This window comes from Coffea eugenioides, chromosome 8, assembly GCF_003713205.1.
Source record: "Coffea eugenioides isolate CCC68of chromosome 8, Ceug_1.0, whole genome shotgun sequence".
NCBI classification, from domain to species: Eukaryota; Viridiplantae; Streptophyta; class Magnoliopsida; order Gentianales; family Rubiaceae; genus Coffea; species Coffea eugenioides.
This window is the reverse complement of record NC_040042.1, coordinates 41,730,327-41,746,627: the sequence shown is the minus strand read 5'-3', so window position 1 is coordinate 41,746,627 and position 16,301 is coordinate 41,730,327. Positions and strand designations below refer to the sequence as shown.

General features: G+C 36.8%; 2 protein-coding genes across 2 annotated transcripts; one reads left to right on the top strand and one right to left on the bottom strand.

Moving 5' to 3' along the window:
• Nucleotides 1-356: 356 nt before the first annotated feature.
• LOC113779803 (glutaredoxin-C6-like) lies at nt 357-1,474 on the top strand. Its single transcript, XM_027325526.1, has one exon. The coding sequence runs from the start codon at nt 482-484 to the stop codon at nt 923-925; it is 444 nt and encodes a 147-aa protein (XP_027181327.1). The 5' UTR covers nt 357-481; the 3' UTR covers nt 926-1,474.
• A 5,502-nt stretch (nt 1,475-6,976) lies between these two features.
• On the bottom strand, nt 6,977-14,616 carry LOC113780936 (probable ADP,ATP carrier protein At5g56450). Its single transcript, XM_027326722.1, has 2 exons — nt 13,881-14,616; nt 6,977-7,820 (listed from the first exon to the last, which is right to left on the bottom strand). The coding sequence occupies exons 1-2, from the start codon at nt 14,265-14,267 to the stop codon at nt 7,197-7,199; spliced, it is 1,011 nt and encodes a 336-aa protein (XP_027182523.1). The 5' UTR covers nt 14,268-14,616; the 3' UTR covers nt 6,977-7,196.
• Nucleotides 14,617-16,301: the final 1,685 nt, after the last annotated feature.

The following is a 16,301-nucleotide window of genomic DNA, read 5'->3' as shown; positions in this document are numbered from 1 at the left end:
CGTCATGAACGAATTTGATGTCTTTTCCTCCTTTGTCCTAAGGTGCAAGTACGTAGCACCACATTCTTTGCCCCTCGCGCGTGTGACTTCCATGTTCTAACATTTCCACACAAGGACCAAAGTACTATACAACAACAACTATTGACTTCTCTAAATACACAAAATAGCAGCATAAAGTAACTTACGCATTATGTTACTTTATATGACGTCACAACAGCTAGTGCAAAAATTCTACTTCTACATCTACCTAGTAGGACTCGTAGTAGTATAATTTAATCATTCTCTTCATTTCTCTCCTCTCATTTGATTTAGCATAATATATATATATATATATATATATATATATGTATCCCACACCCTCTTTCTCCTCTCCTTTTAAGGCTTTACCTCCCCGGTTGACAAACAAAAACCATTCTTCCAAGAAGTTTACTTACTTTCAGCCACTTCAATTTATGCTAGTGTTGCTGCCCTGCTGGTGGTCATGCAAGGTGCCCGGCGATATGGGTTGCTGTCGGATGGCGGAGTAAGGCTAGAGCTGACGCCATCCACCGGTTCTCCGCTGGCTATAGACGTGAGCGAGTCGACTGAGATGAGAATCCAGCGGCTGATATCGGAAAACCCGGTGATCATCTTTAGCCGCTCTTCTTGTTGCATGTGCCACGTTATGAGACGTTTGCTAGCTGCCATCGGGGTCCACCCTACCGTCATAGAATTAGACGAGGAAGAGATCGACGCACTTCCCGCCGGACAGGATGGTGAAGAGGGCGGAGATGGTGGTGGCGGTGGTGGTAGTGGTGGTGCGCCGGCGTTGTTCATTGGCGGAACACGTATTGGTGGTTGGGAAAGCCTGGTGGCACTTCACTTAAGCGGTCATCTTGTGCCTAAGCTCGTGGAAGTTGGTGCTCTTAGGGATATGGTATTATGATTATACTAAGCAGTACTACTATTAATTACTATACTATATTTTCATGTTTGTTTTGGGGACATTTAAGGGGAAGAAGGAAAAAGAAGCAAAATATGTTTAGTTTGTAATTTAAGCTCAAGTTGAAGTCCCCTAGGAAAGTTCCAAAAAAAAAAAAAAGAAGAAAAATTAGGGAAAAAAAATATAATAATTGGTTCTTAGTTTGATGTTTTCCCATGATTGTGCTTAAGTGTAGTACTAGGTTTTTAGTTGAAAGGATAATAGTTAATGAGGAAAAACATATTCCAGTTAATGAGGTGGCAATTGTCATGTGTACTAAGTAGTACTTGTGTGGTTCAATCAAATTTGTGTACTAAATTTAGCAGAAATTATTAGTACTAGTACCATGAGGTTGTTGTATTATTGGTTCCTGAATTGGAGTATTGTGGTAGAGCTTGGCAGCTTTTTTGTGGTATGATGAATTCAATTGATGCTAACTAGTTAGGGAGATACCTGTCAGACCTTTTATTTTGTGATATATAATGGAGTGGCCTTTTTGCGGCTTTATAATCTTCTTCATTTCACGCAATTAAAGACCTTAAATTTAAAAGGTCCCAAGGACTATGGGGGGGGGGGGGGGGGGGTTTTCCACTTTGCCATAATTTTTACTTTCCAATGATGCGTGATTAATTATTCTGTGCAGCTTTATAATTGAAAGGGACCAGAGGGGGTTTCTAGTTTGCAGTGATTAAACTTACAAAAGCACATGGAGTTGTAGTAGTAGCAGTATTTTAATTAATTAAAGGTGAGGCCAGTCACTGAATATGAATATCCCAATCAATGTGTGAAGGAATATTCTTGATTTTCTCATATAGAACTTGGACATTGTTTCATGGACAATTTTGGAATCACAACTTCTTCTTTTCTGTGGTGCCTTTACTTTTGCATCAGCAGCTCACACATCTTTTTCTGACTAAAAATGGTACCAAAAGGGAATCAACCATCCATCTTTGTTGGGTTACGATTGATGATGAACGAATTTGATGCCTGCTCCATCCAACCAAGTTTTGCTCAATCAATTTATATAATACATCTTGAAGACTTGGAACATCGCAAGTTGCTAGCCTTGACTAATTTATAAGTATCTTTTACTACTAAAATTTATCAGATCCCAAGAAGCTTTGAATCCTGAACCATGAAAATTGGTGGGGAAGATTGTTGCATGCTTCATTTCACTAGCATATTCGTATTAAAAATTCGAGGGTGTTGCTTGAATTAATTTACAGCTCTTTCTCCAACAGGCCCCTTGATTACTAGTTTTGTTTGCTGCTCTGCAGCTATATATGAATATAGATAGGCTAATTATATGATCATGATATCCCATGTGGAGTTGTTCGATCGGTCATCTTGTTGAATTAAAAGGTCGTTCCATTAGTAAAATGAAACTTCATTTGTAATTAATCTAGATACCATTGCCAACTAGTTGAAGTCGAACTACAACTAATTTTTAGGCTTGGCCTGTTTAAAAGGCACCTAATTAAATGGGAGGAACTTATTGCTGAACTCACAAGTCACACATTTTCTTGAGTTGTTAATTGCCGTTCAATTTGTGGTTAACTCGCATTTTTAATAAGATAACCAAGGCTAAACATCAGGATATATACATAAAATATTAATAATTAATCTTATATATACACTATCGCCGTTGAATATTTGACAGCTAATTCGAATTTTAAATCAAAATTCAAAATTTGTACAGTCGCCAATCATCCAACCGCGACGGTGTATACGCTAAATCATATATGAATTGGTACTAATCTCATATTGCCAAGTGCCAAAGACGAGAAGTGTCTTTAAGTGTTGTAGTTTTGTTGGGTTGACGGAATTTGTGGTGTCTGAAGAGAAAGAGACAAAAGCTAGCATAATGTTTCTCCCTGAATAATACATCTCAGAAAAGGAAGAGTGGGGAGACAAAGACAAATACACGTAAATGCAGCTGCATACATGGAAGATGAAGCAACACAAAAGAAAGAATCTGGGGGACAACAGTAGTAGTGACTGGTGGCCATAAAAGATAGAAAAGGTGGAAAGAAGTTGGCGGGGGAATTATTGTAATAAAGATTCCCAAAATTTTTTAAAAATAGTGAAAAAGAACCAGAAAAGAAAATTATTCATTGATGTGATTAAGATTGAAATTTATGCCTGAATCTGCCAGCCACTCCTTTGGCTGGCCATCAGCAAACGTGGTTAGTTTGCACAGGATACTTCTTCCATAATACCTGCGTGCTTCATATATTCAAGACTTTGATACTCACCTCACCAATGGCAGCAAGCTTTACCTTCTTCAACAAGTATAAAACATGGCCAAAACATTTGCAGCTATCCCAAAGAACCGGTTTGGATTGCATTTTTTTTCTTGAGAGTTTTTATGGAAAAACGATCATTGTAGCACTTTTTAGAGATGTGACGGCGTACATGAGAAAAGAATGATTAAAAAATGTGTAAAAGAATATTCTTAAAAAAGCCCTCAAGAAAGTGTTTACAGAAAATGTGTTTAGTTTAAGTGTGTGAATGTTTCGATCTTTTGGCTTTTGCTATTGTCTGGAATTGGGTGTATTCTTCAGCGCAATGCATACGTAGGATTAATCGTCGGGTATATCAACATATTCTTCGCTATTGTTTTCCAACAACAAGTTTGAAGTGAGATAAAGCAAAGAAATTATTATACTACTAAAACTTGCTGAACTATAATAATATTGCTGGCTACGTACGTAAACAGTTCAGAAAACTGGACAAAATGGAAACGAGTGGAATTATAAACAAGTCTTCATGAGTTGAAGTACGAGCACGAACGTGCAGGGATATATATATATAGGAGCACTTATTTCTGCAAATACACAGTCAACAATATAAGATTCAATTCTCTAAACATGTTGATGCACAATCAGATTATTAATTAGTCGCTTAAGATTTGCTTTTAGTTTTTTTTTTTAACATGAAATATGTTTGTGCGTCGATGAAGAGTGGCACACTTGTGTTTGGAGCGGATATTATTTGGAATAACTGCTGTAGCACTTTTTACGATGTGCTGTTTATGAGATAATTACAGAGATGATTGAGAAAATAAAAATGTATGTTTAAAAGTGCGTTTGTTTGTGATGCACGTAAATATTCTATTTTTTTTTTCTTTTGGCAAATGAGAACTATCCAAACTCACATATAAAATATTTCCCATTTAAGGAAAAAAGCAGGAAGGAAATGCAGAAGAAGATGAAACCATTATTGGAGGAGGTGTCTCCATGTCCATGGTTTTCCCTTGGACTTGGAATGGACAGGTCAGTGATGACAACATCAAAGAAGAGCAGTGGTAAATTGCAACTTGAGCCCTACAATTGCACCCACTCACCACTGATCATCACTTCACCCACTGATCCCCAAAACTGTGTGTCTGGGAATCAATTTCTGTGGAATCACACCCGCTATGCACCCATAGGGTGGCACACAATTTTGTAGGACCCTTCTGAGAATCTTTTCACACCTTAACCTGGGAGAATCTACAACTGAATCTATCAAAAGAAATCCCCCCATAATTTAACGCCACTTTCAACACTAATACATCATTCAATGGGGAGAAAAAAAAATAAAGAAGAACCCGGATACGATGTTTCTTTCTTTACAAAATTCTTCAGGAAATGAAATGGGAATTGATTATGTTAATTCATGCACCCCACAAGTGCCACTCAAACTCATTTTAATTGGAAGCTTTGGTTTATATTTTGTCTCTAACAACTTAGTCTAAAGTTTCCCAAAAGTGTCTTTTAGCTCCTAAGCTACAATTTCGTTTCCCACTTCTTTCCACAAGGTGATGTCATGTGTACATATATGGCATCCAAGGTCCTTTTATTTACTTTCTACTCTTGGTTCTTCTTTTAGCCTCCCTAAACCTAACTTTTGGGTCGTACTTGTTTTATGCCATTCCTTCCCCATGGTGGTCCTTTCAAAGCACTAGATTAGCTGTTATTTATAATATTAATTTTTTTGTTTAAAATGTAAAACCTATATATGCATGACACGGGTCAAAATACTAGTTACGAAGATGCTTGATAACATGTACTCTCTCCGTCCCACTTTGATAGTCTTGTATTCCTTTTTCATCTGTCCCAAATTATAGTCCACTTTCCAATTGAAGAATGTAGTTGTATTTTAATTTTTCTAAAATACCCTTATTCAATGTAGGTAGTTGTTCCTATAAACCTACCTCATTTAATGAGAGTTGATTCTTTTTTTACCATCAATTCAAGTTTTCATAAAGTTATATCATATTTAATGTGAGGGTATTTTAGGAAAATAACAATCTAAATTTACTTTTTCAACAAAGTTAAATATTTTTTCTTAAACTATGTGAAGATAGAAACAGGACTATCAAAGTGGGACGGAGGGAGTATAAAAGAACCAAGCATTCGGTTACGAGATTTTTCTTGAGTCGTCCTGCTTCGTATATTGCTATAGTAGCATTTGTTTTGGATTTTAGTTATGTAAAGGTGTTAAATCAGACTTCAAATCATTTACCTCCCTCCCATTTTCTTGTTTCTTTTCTCGAACTCATTATGAAGAATGCGGGGGGGGGGGGGGGGTGTTTCTAAAAACCCATGAAAAATAATTGAAAGAATATAATGTGTTTTCAAAGTGACGTAAAAGTCGAAATTTATCTACTTTTAAAAGCACCTCAAAACAGCTCATCATAATCAGCCATTTTTGGTTTACATTATTATTAATATGCTAAAGTTCAACACAAGTCCAAAGCAATTGAGAATACTTGAAAACAACTTTTAATTTAAAAAACTTGCAAAGTAAAAAAAAAAAGATTTAAATCTTTGAAAGCAAGCCCTGATCACCTGAGTTATGATTAAAAGCAAAGCAACGTAGATTATTAATAAGAAAAGACGATGATTATAAATTAAGGATATTAGTCAAATTTTTCCAAACCTCTGGGGGTGACGTCATGTATTGGGGCTTAATTTCTCCATGGCCTAATCAATTCAAGACTTTGGTAGTTTTAACTTAGTGTTTAAGCTCTTTTTTTATCACCAGTCCACGCCTCCGCCGGATTCCTCCATGGCCCAGTCATGAGGCAGCCTTGTTAGCCGAAGCATTCGCATATTTTTCGAATAAAGTGTCAAAAAGCAAAGAAATTTTTTTTTTTTTTCCAAAGCCATAAAAGTAAGCACACTTGTTTTACTTTTTCTTTATCTAGAAACAAGATCAAGTCTGAATCACCAAAGGTGTACTTTGATTGAGGAACGGATGATATTGTACAAATCCTAATGCCAAGTCCCCTAAAGCAACTCTTTTTTCTTTTTTCTTTTTCACTAAAACAACTCTTTGAAATAATGATGAGGTCCCCTAAGCAATTTTCTAATGAGCAGTACTATAAAATTGGCACTTTAATTCCTTGTACTAAATTCCCCAAACCTTCTACCTTAGACAAGGAAACAAGCAAATTTTGGATTGCATTTTCCACAACAAAAAATTTTAACGTTTTCTGTGAACGCATCATCTCTCAATTATCCTTTTACCTCATATACATCAAATTGTTACATTATATATATATATATTTAACAAAACCTCCTAAAAATAACAATTCAAACGGACTCTAAAGTTGTGATATATTGGAAGATCGAGTTTAGCTAAATATTTTTCCATTTTAATGTATAGTTGTCAGGGAAACCATTCTTTGTGCGGTTATTTCCAGGCTTCTTTTTCGATGACAGACAGACGTACAAGTATGGTCTGATATGTGAGGAATTACCCTCTACCTCCAGTCGCCTCCATGCTCCAGTTTTAACTGTGAAGTGGGCTTTTGTAACAAGTGATAAACGTACAAACTTTTGGTCAAGAAGAGATTCTAAATCTTACAATGGTGAAACGGGGAGGTGTATCTTGGGGACAAAACTAGAGCAAATGAAAAGGTCGAATTGGTATACAGGCAACAACTATTAAGTTGCCATAGCGGTATGAAGCCTTGGCAATGTTTTCTGAACGGGAAAAAAAAACCAAAAAGAGAGAGCAAAGATGTCAAGGAATTACCAAAAAACTCGGCTCTTTATTTACTATGAGATGAAGAAATCAAATTTGAACTCGACATCAATCTGATTAGGTCCTCAAGATAGCTCAAGTATCGACTGCATTCAATGTTCAGTTTCTGCTTTCTCTGTGCTGGGCAGTATCACTCCTGCACTCTAGTCTAAAACCTACTCTTGAGATGAACAAAGAGGAATACAAAAATTTTGTGCTGCTATAAGCCAGTCCAATCCATGAGCTTCTTAATTTCATCGTACAAAACTAAAACAGCAGCGGCACCAGTGCTTCTGAAAATATTTGAAAGGGCTCCACGATAAAATGATGAGAACCCTTCTGTCCTGTAAATCTTTCTCCAGCAATCCAATGTACTTCTGTACATTGGCTGCTCCAAGCCAGATTGCATCATCATCCGCCTCCGAACAGTGTCCAATGGATAAGATATCAACCCAGCAGATGTTGTAACTGCTTGAGCTGCTATCCAACGCTTCCAAAGGGCCACATCTGGTTTAGTTTCTTCTGACATAATCTCTTTCATCGTGTCAAAACCACCAAAGTAAAGGCCCCGGTGCACAATCATCCCCTGCAGAGAGGCTGGAAGCCCCCGGTAAATTCCTTTTATTCCATCTTTTTCATAAATGGTACTGAGGAAGTGGCTAACTCCCCTGAATTGACGGGTACCTGTCCTTCCAAGATCAGCAGCAAGGCGTGTATGTGCAATATCAAGTGGATAGATGATGACCAAGGTCGTACAACCAGCTGCAGATCCAGCAATGAAATTAGCAGATGGCCCAGATATAAGAGGATTGCCTTGACCACGTAAGATGTTCTTATAGAGATCCTGTTCCCAAAGTAAAACAGTCAATGCATTGTTAAAAAGCAGGGACAATGCAAAGCTAACTACCGTCAATGAAAGTCATATATCGACAGTGGACTTAATGGACTTAAACCCACAATAAAGGAGCAGTACAGTGGAAAGACATATATCGACAGAAATTTAAATGAGACAACATCTGATATGTCCATAAAGAATCTAAACCATAAGGTGAGAAGACGATCATGATTCATTTTAGCTGACCAGACAGGGATAAGATCAGCCAGTCAAGTTGCGCTTAGTCTTTCGGGCACATCTTTGTGATTATGAGAATATATTCTATAATTGGCATAGAGGCAGAGGACTTCTGAATTTTGGGCAATCTGATGATCTGTTAGCCTAATTCATTTTACAATCTAACGAGGCATTGGAAGCCAAGATACTGTAACTAAGGAAAATAGATCATCAGATTATTTTTGACACAAGAAACTTCCATCCAAGCCACATCTATGGCTGCAAACAAAGACAAAATACCAGAAAGATCAACACATCTATCTTTAGGGAAACATGAAGTCAGAATGTCCCAACCACTTCAGAACCTATTAAAGGTACACATGGCATGGACAGAATGGGCAGGAAGGCCTCATGTTCTAAAATCTTCACGGCTCATATATCAGCCACTACTCCTCACCCTCCAAACATATGACAAAATAGCATTCAAGATATCAAAAGGCTATAATGGCTGTTACGACTTACCGTTCCAACCTAAATTAGATTACCGAGAGCCAAAACACCCCAACTCTCTACTTGATCTATGGAAAAGGGTTTCAAGCAATGGATATTTGATTACCTTTCGCACTCTCTAACATTTTGAAAATGTTCAAGAGTAATAATAAAGGGTAAGAGATAACAGTTGGACAGATTTATCCTTACCATGTTGGAATTTAAAATCACACTTCTTGGTATATAGGATACATTCATGATGGCTTGAGGCATTTAAAATTTAGGTAACATGTTTATTACTAGTAGAAAAGTTAACTGCCTTGGAACTTCCTCACGCAAGATAAAAAGTATCAAAAATTTGAAAGTCCAATACGATGAGAATGAAGAATTTCCATCTGTAGAGGATAGGGGCTAAGACCACCCTTTGCTTTTCCCCGAGAAAAATTCACCTTCAAATGAATGTATCCCCGATCAAACAAACCTATGAATGGAAATCTATAGTAGGAATTATAGATTAATAATAGTTTTCTCTCTTTGATCGTTGTTTAACTTAAAACACCAAAATCAAGCATTCTTGACCTATATTTAAGAACCCTTTTGCAACATCATACAGAAAGAGCCAACAACTGGTAACCCATGGCATGGCAGCTTGACATCTTCATTAGTGTATATCAAGCCTTAGCGCCGCATTATGCGTGTCCAATTACCATAGCTGGATTTTAGGAACACCTGAATTTGCACATTTTCCCTACTTATCATGTAAGAACTAACAAATCCTACAGGCTCAAACTTTAATCACTAACTGAAGGACCATTAAGATGATAATTTATGATTATTTTTATTTTCTTTCCTCCTTGTTAAACTCAGCAAAAAGTATTTGAACTCAGAAGACAGGAGAAGGTAACACCAACAAGGCTCCTCCAGCGTGAAACTGAGGCATCCTAACAAAGGTGACAATAATCATCAAATTTATTTCATACAATGTCATTGATGCAATATCAAGTGCAGGAACCCAGAAGTCTTTCATAATCATTGTTATCATCGACATATACAGTATTTTGCTGTCATCATGCATGGTTATTATAAGAAAACTCAAGCTTGAAAACATCTGAGTTCGTCCATTTATCCATTATCCTTGTAGGACAACTACTGGATTCTATAAGCAGAAAATTTTCAAGATTTTTACTTTGAAAAGTCATCTTTCATCTGATTGCAACCTGGTCTCATAATAAGAAAGTAATTTTTCTGAAATTTAAGATGTTATCTCTTCTCTGGCTTTTTTGTTTAAGGAAAAGAACCACTAATGCTCTAATAAGAAGTTTGTTCAGGCCACTAGAAGAAATCTTTTAGTCACTACCCACTATCCACCCATACGCTTGAAAAACTGATATGACTCACCTAAACAAGAGTAATCTTCTTTCAGGGAACAGCATCAGAACGGGTGTTCATAAATGCCCAAGTCTTGAAAGGGCTGAGGATTCATGCAAGGACAACATGGGAAATTCAGTTCCTGGTACTGGAACTAGCTGCATGAGATCTAAATGGTGGAATTTTACGTTGCTATCCTGAAAACGAGAAAAAATAGGCAATGAGCACGCTTAGCCTAGAATACCTTATTGCAGAGTAGTTGATAGCAAGATTTCCTAAGGCAGTTTACTCAAGATTTCCTCCAGGAGGTTGGCTTAAATACAGTTTATACATGTTTTCCATTTCAAATAAGCAAGTTATCTGGGTTTTCGCCACGGAAGAAGTAACAAAGTTCAGGGTTTCCTGCACTTTTTGATTGAAAAAAATAGCTAAATGGTGACGATCGAGGTATAACTTTATGTCCCCACCAACACATCAAATTTTCAAGAAAGAAAAAGACATACAGTAACTCACATATCCTGCTAGTTGTTTCTTCCAGGTAAGAACTGAATATGGGATAAGCGGGAGATAAAAAACCATTGAATCCTTAAGATTACAACAACTGTACACGTATTAATCTGTGCATGGGAAATTTAAAACATGATAGGCCAGTAACCTTAATTTGTACCTATCGCACAACAAATTTAAGAATTAGGTAAGGAAACAAAATCCACTTTCAGCTAAGCAGATTCCCTACCAAATGGCCCCTAAAATTTTGAGGCAAGCACATATGGTTATTGTCCTACAAAATGGCATCAAAACTTATAAAAACACTGTGATGGCTATTAAGAAACAGCACAACATCATACTTTTATAAGCTGAATTGGCACTCAGAAACAATATCTTCACAAGCTTGCACCAAAAGAAAAATCAAGAATGCGAATCTAAGGACTTCTTGCAATGCTAAAACCACATTCTGAATAAGCCATTAACATGCTTATTTTTCCAATATCAGTTATCTAACATTTGCATACACATGTGAGGGCATGCCACCCAAAACTCCAAAGGTGCAGCCTTAAGCACAGTACCCTGTTCCAACTAGGGGTGTGCATCGAAATCGAAAGCGGTAATTCGGAAGTTTGAAATCGGAAATTTTCGAAATTTTGGCTTCAGTTTTCCCGACCGAATTCGATTTCGAAATGACTAATTCCGATTTCGAATTCGATACCGAATTGAATTCGGAATTCGGTGGATTCCGAATTCACCGAATTCATTTTTTTTTCTCTTGAAATAAACTTAATTTCGCCTCTATTTAAGAGGAGATTTGAAAGCCGTTCCTCCTCCAACCAAAAAGGTTCACAGCCAGAAGCATGAACAGAAAACACATACAGTGCACAAAAATTTACAATGGCGTCTGCCTGCTGGATGGTTTTCAAGATGTGCTTGGAAAACACATAAGTGAAAAACAAAAGTTGAAAAACAAAAGTTCAGCACCTCTGTTGCACCTATGTTGCTCCGTGTATGTCAGGGAGAAGAAGAAACAAAGAAATTAAAAAGGTCAAATAATACAATTTGTTAATTAACACTCAAAACCATTTTTTGTGCGTATTAGTACCCAAAGAACGCATTTAACTAAGAAAAAATAAGGATTGAGCATGCCATTGAAATTATTGATGAAAAATCACTGGCGTAAGAAACATAGCTGAAAAATGTGAGTAAAAGCACTGGCGTTCCTCAAATTGTCCGACGGTCTAAGTTGAATATGTGTATATCGAGCTGGAGGTGCAACGAATTACCATGGCTTGTCAAATCTTTCACATCTGATACTGCATAACGAAAAACAAGAATCTCCTTTGTGCATCTTTGTGCTGAAGATGAATGCATCTAGATGACAATTCATCAACTGTTGGTGTGAAAATTGGTCCAACTGCAAAAAGGAAGTCCGCCTTCTCTCTCTCGCTCTCGCGAACGGACCCAGATTCTCCCAAAGATTGCCTGATTAAAGTCTGGGAAATTTCTCTGCATAAAAAATGTCTCTGCTGGACCCAACCACCTTCCAAACCATAGTCCCTTCTTGATACATCGCCTTCACTTTTCCCAACCCACTCTTCCTTCCCGCTCTTCCCCTTTACAGCCATCTTCTCCATACCTCTCTCCTCCGCATCGCGTTCCTCGACTCCCCCTCCACCATAAGCACTACCCCTCTAGTTGCGGCCATGTTAGTCCCACCCAGACGCGAACAAGACTGGACGTGGTGAGTAGGGGTGTCGGTGAGAGAGTAAACTGAGTTGGTGAAAGAGAGTGAGAGATAGTAAGCTTTGTCGGTGACTCGGTGAGTCAAGCGGTGACGAAGAAGCGATGAAGGAAGAGGCGGCGCGGCGGAAGCTCAAGGTGAGTTAAGAGAAATTAGGTTTTTGCAGATAGGGAAGCTCAATTTGTCGGAACTCGGAAGCTCGATTTCAATTAGTAAACTTATTATGTTAAAAACTATTATATTATAATTATATTTAAATATTATTATTAGAAATCGAATTCCTAATTCGAATTCCCCAATTCGAAATCGGTAAATCCGATTTCAAAATTTCTATTTTCGAATTCGACCCGAATTCGACCAATTCGAAAACGGAATTACCGAAATTTCGAATTCAATTCGAAATCGATTTCGAAATCGAAATTTTTCGAGTTTGCACACCCCTAGTTCCAACCCTTGCTTCCATTTGTCTTTATGTGAAATATCATTGTACGACGGCGTTATGTTTTTTGCCATATTTAGTTGGTGCAGACGGACACAGTAATGACCCCTAAAGCAGTAGTAAGGGATAACATTATGACTTTGATAGCCAGCTGTGTTTTTTACCAGGGTGCAGTGTAGCAGTTATGCATGATTCACAAACAAATTCTAGCATGTGGAGCTTTGAATTAAACAACCCAAAATCTGCACAAGCTATCTTCAATACTGTATTAACTTCACTCAGCGTTAGTCATAAAGAGGAGGTGAAAAATCTTCAAACCGAGAGTCAAGCTTGTGGGTTAAATTTGAAGAAAATGCAGAAGTATGTTGAACTATATGTATTGGTTTACTTGGCCAACACCACTTTATCATTAGGTTGAGAAGAAAGTTGGCCAAATGCACATAATCTATAGTAGACATAGACACAGATGCACATCAAGAGCTGGATTACCTAATTAGATTCAAAAGGACAGAATCAAACTTGAATGACTTAAGAATTCTAGTTCATTAAATGTCTTCACCACAAATGCCAATTTTTCAGACAATTTGACATCCTCATAACAAAGCCATTCAAACTTCTCTATCAACTAAGCGTATCCTACATATCAATTAACCAATCTGGAAAAGTTGCTTTGATAACCAAAACACTTTAAATGAACAACATATCCCAGTCCTACCCATCATTACTGTACAACAGGAATCAATATCTCACTGGAACACTAGGAGGAAGACATACTTTTCAGTCACAACTTACAAAAACAACTCTCACCACCACTAACAGTGAGAAGAAGTTTATGTTTCCTGCTCTATCTTCACCACAGGGTCAAACGCAGAAACCCAACAACTGGCACATAAAGTACAAATTTTGAGTGAAAAGCAACTTTTGCGTGCCTAAACATCATAAAACACAGAAAGATGAACTTTTTTTCTTGTTAATTTGAGCCACAACCAATTTCCACAACAAAGAAATTATCATAAAGATCATCATTTCTGGAAATATGTTAAACCATAAGGCACAAAGATTGACACATGGCTGGAAAAGCCAAATGTAAACACTTGCTCAATGCCGCAAAACAGAAACAAGTACAACAATCTGAGATGCAACAGTGCACGGGTACAAAGAAACAGATAGCAGAAAACTAAATGTGACAGTGCTCTATTCCAAAGGGATCATTCCTTTTACGGAAAACATCACCATTTCTTTGAAATTTAAACAAAACCCACGAATAAAATTACATCTTTAAACACAACGAAAGTGCAAGATAGTAGGGTAAGAGTGGTGGTACCTTGAGAGAAAAATTGAGAGCAACAGAAGGGTAATATCTCAGAACACTGCTCCCATTGCCTCTCCACAGAGAAAGAATCCCTTCTTCTCTAATTGTCCTGGCTATGCAATCAAACATCCCCTTAAACCTCCTATGCGGCCCAGATAAAATAGCAATATTACTCTCCTGGGTTTGTAACAACAGCTTAGCCCTCTCAATCGGGGCTATAATCGTGTGCACGACGCCCCCCATCACTGCGCCTGCCAACAGATCTCTGTGAAAATTAGTCAACCAATTTGATTGCCCTGATTCTCTTAAACCCAAAGCCTTCGCCTTCGATGAAAACCGAACACCACTACCACTGCCACTTTTCTCTTCTGCCTCACCACCACCATCCTCCACCATCATCCCTCTTTAATCTAGGCACCAAACTAAAATCCCTCAAAAACCCAACTCCCCTTTAAAACAATATGCATATATGTTTGTTTAAATCAGCATATATGCCTTCCCTGGAAACGGGTTTCTGTTCATGCTTGAAAAATTTCCACTACGATTGTTGTTTGAAAAAGATAAGCTAATATATGACTTCTGGGCTACTCTTAATTCTCATCAGTACCTCACTTTTTCTCCGTCAAGATTGTTGCTTTTCTTTTGGTTGGGCTCGGCTCTCCGTGCGTTCGAGTCAGGTTGGTGATTTAACGGAATTTTGAAGAGAATGGTAGCCTTAGTACACCAATTTCCATTTCCGAATGCGTTTGTTGAGACTGAGACAAAGTCACGGTTGAAAAATAAAAGCGGAATTTATAGAAGTCGGAAGAAGGGAGGGATTGGATTGGATTTAGTACGGATGTTTGTCCACGTCATACACGCCCTGTTTTGTCCCACGTGTCCTTAACCCTAAACGGAGAGAACCCTCACCCATTACCGTAAACCAAACTAAAGGATTCTCGGGGCTTATAACCATTTCGAAAAATTTTATGGTAACCCTCCCTTCAATTTGTATTTCCTAAGAGTGATAGTTTTTTTTTTTTCAAAGAATGATTGTTATCTATATTCCAAATTAAAAAATTGTTACTATCTAATTTCTGCTTTAGCAAAAAAATTTTAAAAAATTTCTGACATATTTTTATTTTACTTATATTATATCGCTATAATATTTTTTCTGCCAAAAACTTTAAAAAATCATAATCCAAACAGGACCTAGATATCAAAATCACTTATTTACCTGCCAATGAGTATAACTCAATAAGTCAAAATTATACAATGACAATCTTTAGCCTAATAGATGGATAAATATGTCTACTTTTTTTTTCAAGGCATTGCGTAACGTAGTCGGTGATAATAATGTTTCATAGGTGCTATGTATGAACTTTTACATTTTTCTTGACTTTTTATTTGTCGCACGTAGTAGTAGCTCACTTGATATAATAATCATATAGTATAATTATGTAGCACTAATCATGAGCTACATAATTATGATCAACTTAATCATGAGCTAGGCATGTGTGCTTTTTATTGATTGAAATGTATATGTACATCTAATTTTGTTCTATCAAGTTAGTTCATGATTAAGTTGATAATTATGTAGTTATACATGTATCATTAATTCAAGTTTTGATTGGAAAAATAAAAATTTGGATGTGTAAATATGATACAAATGTCATTTTGATAGATAGCACACGTTCTTTCTCTTTTTTCCCCCTTTCCTGAAAGAAGAAGAGGTGAACGTGTTTCATCTCTATATTCTTCAAAGTTTATTTACAAATTGAGTTGTTTTTTTTTTTTATTGAGAACACATGGTTGATTTGACGTGAAGTTATTGATAACCCTAGAAGATGAAATTGACTTTGATGATCTAATTCAACTATTCAAGGGGCAAGATCTTATTTCCTAGTACCATGGAAGCAAATGATAATAAAGGAAAAAAGGAAGAAAAATGAATGAGCATGTGAGGCTAAGGATGTAAACAAATATAATCAAACTGAACATCTTAATATTCAATTTTGTATGATTATTTTAATGAGTTCGAATTGATTTGTTTATTTATCAAGTTGAAATCAAACGAACTTTTATGGAGTAACACTCAGAGTTGAATTAAGTTCAAGTAGTTTGAATTTTTTATTTATAAATTTCAATTTTATCCTGATCAAGTTAAGGCCGAGCTAGCCCGATTTCAAAAGTTTATCAAGTATAAAAAATACTGTTCAATCTTAGTTTAATTAGTTGATAAATTAATGTGAAATAAACTCTTAATGAACTGAACTTAATTTGAACCTAATTGGAATACCCACTAGTTGATTCATTTTATCCCTAGTCCCATGACAATGAGATGAGAGAAGAGTAAATTGGAAGCCTCGTGGAATGAGAAAACCGTAATAAGTGACCATCCATTATCCAATCCAATTCCAACTAACAGAATATGTTAGCCAGTTACTTTCATTT

Bases quoted from the DNA above. Each gene is read 5' to 3' on its own strand.
- LOC113780936 (XM_027326722.1), bottom strand. From the start codon at position 14,267: ATGATGGTGGAGGATGGTGGTGGTGAGGCAGAAGAGAAAAGTGGCAGT. The intron at 7,821-13,880 runs GTACCACCACTC...CTTTGGGAACAG, and splicing joins CTCTCAATTTTTCTCTCAAG to GATCTCTATAAGAACATCTT.
- LOC113779803 (XM_027325526.1), top strand. From the start codon at position 482: ATGCAAGGTGCCCGGCGATATGGGTTGCTGTCGGATGGCGGAGTAAGG.